The sequence below is a fragment of the Cupressus sempervirens genome, chromosome 8 (assembly GCF_028749045.1).
Source record: "Cupressus sempervirens isolate cs-2001-9-10 chromosome 8, ASM2874904v1, whole genome shotgun sequence".
Classification (NCBI taxonomy): domain Eukaryota; kingdom Viridiplantae; phylum Streptophyta; class Pinopsida; order Cupressales; family Cupressaceae; genus Cupressus; species Cupressus sempervirens.
In genome coordinates, this window is record NC_143125.1 from 609712461 (window position 1) to 609718460 (window position 6000).

The 6000-nt window shown below is 39.0% G+C and overlaps 1 protein-coding gene across 1 annotated transcript in view; it reads left to right on the forward strand.

Moving 5' to 3' along the window:
• Positions 1 to 5364, forward strand: part of LOC149543900 (serine/threonine-protein kinase PEPKR2-like) — a 41452-nt gene extending 36088 nt beyond the window's left edge. Inside the window, exon 4 of the mRNA XM_089795853.1 lies at positions 5075 to 5364. Within this exon, the coding sequence (XP_089651979.1) occupies positions 5075 to 5364 (290 nt within the window). The remainder of the gene's footprint in view (positions 1 to 5074) is intronic.
• The last annotated feature ends 636 nt before the right edge of the window (positions 5365 to 6000 follow it).

A 6000-nucleotide genomic window follows, 5' to 3' on the forward strand; every position in this document is an offset into this window, starting at 1 on the left:
TTTCTATGCATTGTATCCCATGTACCCTTTGATTCTCTCTCTCTCTCTCTCTCTCTCTCTCTCTCTCTCTCTCTCTCTACCTCCCTCCCTCCCTCCCTCCCTCCCTCCCTCTCTCCTACTCCCTCCCTCCCTCCCCCCCTCCCTCTATCTCCCCCTCCCCCTCCCTCTCTCATCTCTCTATCTCCCTATTCCAATCCAAATCCCACCCTCTCACATCACCTACTATGTGTCCCTCTCTCTCTTTCTATGCATTGTATCCCATGTACCCTTTGATCCCTCATCCTCTACTCCCTATCAATCCCCCCCTCTCTCTCTCACTCCCATCCCCTACTCCGTGTCCCTCTCTCTTTTATGCATCCTATTCCATGTTCTCTTTGAACCCCCATCCTCTACTGCCTATCAATCTCACCATCTCTCTCTCTCTCTCTCTCTCTCTCTCTCTCTCTCTCTCTCTCTCTCTCTCTCTCTCTCCATTTCTCCCTCCCTCTCTCGCTACCTCATCCTATGTCTCTTTCTCCCATCCTCTCTCTTTCTTTACATCCTATCTTGTACTCTTTCCCTCATCCTCTCTCTCTCTCTCTCTCTCTCTATCCCCCCCATCCTCTCTCTTTCTTTGCATCCAATCTCATACTCTCTCTCTCTCTCTCTCTCTCTCTCTCTCTCTCTCTCTCTCTCTCTCTCTCTCTCTCTCTCTCTCTCTATGTCCCTCTCTCTTTTTCTATGCATCCTACCCCATGTACTCTTTGAACCCCCATCCTCTACTCGCTATCAATCTTCCCCCCCCCTCTCTCTCTCCCTCACTCTCTTGCCTCTCTATCTCTCTATACCAATCCCAATCCCACCCTCTCACATCCCCTTTTGTGTGTCCCTCTCTCTCTCTTTCTATGCATTGTACCCCATGTACCCTTTGATTCTCTCTCTCTCTCTCTCTCTCTCTCTCTCTCTCTCTCTCCTCTCTCTCTCTCTCTCTACCTCCCTCCCTCCCTCCCTCTCTCCTACTCCCTCCCTCCCTCCCCCCCTCTCTCTATCTCACCCTCCCTCTCCCTCTCTCATCTCTCTATCTCCCTATTCCAATCCAAATCCCACCCTCTCACATCACCTACTATGTGTCCCTCTCTCTCTTTCTATGCATTGTATCCCATGTACCCTTTGATCCCTCATCCTCTACTCCCTATCACTCCCCCCTCTCTCTCTCACTCCCATCCCCTACTCTGTGTCCGTCTCTCTTTTATGCATCCTATTCCATGTTCTCTTTGAACCCCCATCCTCTACCGCCTCTCAATCTCACCATCTCTCTCTCTCTCTCTCTCTCTCTCTCTCTCTCTCTCTCTCTCTCCTCCCTTTCCATAATCCTCTCTCCATTTATTCCTCCCTCTCTTCCTACCCCATCCTCTCTCTCTCTCTCTCTCTCTCTCTCTCTCTCTCTCTCTCTCTCTCTCCCTCCCTCCCTCCCTCCCTCCCCTACTCTCTATATGTCTATTTATCTTTCTCTCTCTACTCTCTCTCTATCTCTATTTATGTATCTTTCTCTCTCTCTACATCCTGTTCTATGATCTTTCCCCATTCCCTTATCTCTTTTTATTCTTCTATGTCACTCTACATCATATCCCCTACTCTCTCCCCATCTTCTACTCTCTCTCTCACTCTTTACCTTCGCTCCCTCTCTACCTTTCTCCTTATCCATCCTCTCCATTAAAATTAAAGGCTTAAATAGTGTGTACACACTATAGCATGTGCACGCTATAGTGTGTATGCACTATTTAAGCCTTCAATTTAATTAAGGTTTAAATAGAACACACACACTATAGCCCATACATGCTATTTAAGCCTTGAATTTAAAAATTCTTTAAATAGTACACATGCAATATAGCATGTACACAATATTGCATGCACACACTATCTAAAGCATTGGATACCACCAAGCCTAAGGCTTGGATTTTCCTTGGGGATCCAACCCAAAGGTTTGGAGGCTCTAAAACTGGTCTGAGATGTGTTTTGTAGCAAGCATACAAAAAGTGCTTGTTTTTTCTTTTGTGCTCTCCTTCAAGTTTCCCTATGGTTGAGAATTGATAAAATCAAGTTAAATGGTATTATAGATCTCTGTGTTAGCTATATAACCATATAATTTATTCCAAGCCTTTCAATTATAATTTCTTTTGAATGTATGTCCATTTTCTCTCAAAAACCAACATGTACTAATTGGGGTGTATATTTTAGCTCGTTCATCGAATTTTGCAAAAAAATAGTTTTTTAAAAACTAGACTCCATTATACACACTTGGAAAAAAATAAGTTTTTATTTTCGATTTTTAAAAATAATTTCTAAGGGGAGCACATAGATATTTCACACTTTTGGGATGTTTCCACGTACAAAATTCATTAAAAATGAAATACACATTATAGAATTACCCAAAAAATTTGCTATAAACTACACAATATTAGGTAACTTTTACCTAGAGCGATTACAAAATTTCAAAATAAAAGTTTAAATTTTAGGGGGGCCACACTTTGCACTATGTTATGTTTTTTTCTAAAAAATAGTAGCTCTTTCGATGGCCCCCTTTTTTGAGGGCCTAAAACTAAACCATTTTGATAAAAAATAGTGGTTTGGAAGCTAGATTCAAAGGATTACTACTTTTCTTTTTGTCATATCTTAAAATTTTGAGCATAAATATCTTCAAACACTTGTTGAAGTTTAGAAATTTCTAATTTTAGAAAAATAGTGGCCACTTGTACCCTCCTCTTGGCACCACAACTTGGTAACAAGTTTATTAGTAATGAGTAATAAAAAGTTTATTAGTAACGAGTTTGGAATGAAGATTGTTAAATGTACTGTAGAAATAAATAAATAAATAGAATTCATACTCAAGAAAGTGGTGGTACATTTTAATAATGCATAATATACTTTTAATTATTGATAAGAAGGAGAGAGTTTGTAAATTAAATTAAAATGTAGAATTTTATTCTCTATATTGATGCAATGATTGTTGCTTAAGATATATTAGAAGAGCTAATTCATTTATAAAATATCATCACTATTGAAATTTCACAATAATTTGAAAAAGTATATTTCATGATAAGATACATGAAAGTAAATTGAACCCCCTTCCTCTTCCTCTCTCTCTATATATAGTAGTATCTGATGGGTGAGTCCTAAGAATTATTTTACATATGGTTTGTTTCTCTCACACTTGATTTGATTCAAATGAGCACATATTTCGCATATGGTTTATTTGTGGCTTTAAACATACATATTAATTTAATGCTAAAGTTTAAATATTAAAAAATTGAATATTCACTTCACACATACACCTTTCTCAAATAGACATGTCACATATATCTCATTACAAATAAAAAGTAAATAAATTTAGGTAATAAAAAATCAACACAAACACTAGGCTGAAAAAATGGTCATAGCTCCTAGATACTTTGTTTATTAATCAAAAACTTCTATTTATTTACAAATATATTGATGGATTTCAACAATTGATTCGATGTTGTAATTAAAATTTTTTAAAAAAACAAACAAACAAACTTTGTATTGAGACTCAAACATTTGAAAAACTTTAGAACACTCTGAATTATAAATGTTACTCTACAAACATGACAAATATGTTGAACACTTAATCATTTTATAATTGTTCACCCAAAAAAACAAACAAAATTGAATGAGGTATATAATCTAAATTATTAAATTATATAATCTATAATAGTTTAAAAACTAGTCAAAACTACTTTTACTACAATTACAAATGAGCAATAATTTCATAGGCACACAAAAAGGTTAACTAAAAAAGCCTATAAATTAAAATCAATTATTTATTATAGAAAAATATTCTTCTACATAAAAGAATGAAATGGAATTTTGAAATTGAGATCAACTGTTTATTGTTAGTTCAGACAACAAATTGTGTTACACCATATTTCAGACACACTTCATCACATTGAAAAATAAATAATTTTCTAAAAATTAAAGCACACTTTCTTCATATGAAAACATCAACCAGAATTTTATCTACAAAATTAAATTATCAAAAATGCCAATCCCAATCCCACCTATGTCAGTTTTCTCAATGCTTGTCAAAAGCTATGTCAAAAATACCCGTGGCAGAAAACAGAGAAAAAAGTCTAAGTTGAGGCCATTATTTAGTGTCCATCGTCTATATTTATACTCCCATTCGTCTATATTTATAATCTTTTGTTGAACAATTTGAAATGCAGACAAGTGGAAATAAAAACATCTCTCTCTCCCATCTTGTACCCTCTCTCTTACAAACACTCCCATCTCCCATGTTTCTCTCTCTCTCCCTCTCTCCCTCTCCCACTGCCTACTCTCTCTGTCACACTCTATCCCCTATCTCTCTCTCAGGCTACTCTCTCTCCTCTCCCATCCCCTACTCTCTCTCTCTCACTCTCCCTCTTCCACTCCCTCTCCCACCACCTACTCACTCACATTGTTTGGACCTCTCCCATCCCCTAATCTCTCTCTCTCAGGCTACTCTCTCTCTCTCTCGCTCTCTCTCTCCTCTCCCATCCCCTACTCCCCCTCTTTCTCTCTCTCCTCTCCCATCCCCTACTCTCTCTCTCTCACTCTCTCCTCTCCCATTCCCTACTCTCTCTCTTGGGCTACTCTCTCTATCTATCTCCCTCTCTCACTCCCTCTCCCACCGCCTCCTCTCTCTCTCACTCTCTCCCATCCCCCACTCTCTCACTCTCCCTCTTCCTCTCCCACTCCTACTCCCACTGCCTACTCTATCTCTCGCTCTCTCTCTCACATCCCCTACTCTCTCTCCCTCTCCCTCTCCCACTCCCTCTCTCATTGTGTAATCTCTCACTCACTCTCCTTCTCCCACTCCCTCTCCCACTACCTACTTTATCTCACTCCCTCTCTCCCATCCCCTACTCTCTCTCTCACACTCTCTCTCTCCCTCACTCTCTCCCTCTCTGAACGCAGCACTTCATCTCACCCTCGTTTACTCTCTTTAAAAACACCTATTTTAGGGCTTACCCTCGATTCAACAATGGCTTCTTCTGGAGCACCTGCCGAGGCCACTAAGCACCTGATGTGATCTCAGCTGAAGAAAACTTTCAAAAGGAGCCCTCTGAATTGGGGAAGGTACTGCCGGAAAGTTCTGCTCTCGTCGGGGAAAATCAAGCTGATGCCAAGTCCGTCAGTTCGCCGGTCGAGGGATTGGTGAGCGATTTGGACAAGGGTCGTGTTGCTTTGAAAGAAAATGACATCATTCAGGCCGTCGATTCTCTGTCCCACGCACTTGAGATTCTCCTGGACACTATGCTCGACATCGGTGCTCTGTCTTTTATTCTGCGCATCTTTTTTCTCGCTTGTTTTTTATGGTCTATCTAGGAGTCAAATCTGGGGTCTCCTGGACACTATGCTCGACATCGGTGCTCTGTCACACGAGCAATAGCCCCTTTGTTGTTGTTGTTGTTCAGATCTTTCCCAATCTGAAATACATTTTTTTGATTTATATTTCATTTTTTTAGAAAGTATGGTGCAGACTAACTTATGAAGATCAGTCTTTCGTTGCTGATTTGATTCGTTCTTCTATTTTTAATCATTTGTTGCTCGAATGGGTTTGCTTTTTTCACTCTTTTTTCTGGATTCTTGATAATGTGATTTGATAATATGATCAAAGAGAAGTGTTGATGAGGGTTAGAAATATATTAACGCTTTGAAGGGTAATTTGTTTTGGGGCCATCGCAGCATTCTAATGGCATTATACTAGGATTGGATTAATGCATTATATGTGTTTTTAGAGTAATGACATGCAAGTGTTCTGAGAGGAATGGTATATAGAGTATTGTATAATTATTTTAAGAGTTTTATCAAATTATCCCGTGTTTAGCTGGTTGTCACAATTTCTGAATATATTGTTACAAACAATTTGGTCTGTGTGTTTCTAACATTCAATAAGACTAAAATTAAGGCTATGATATTTGAAGGGGACTAGTTTTCTTAACCATTGACGCATTCTAATGG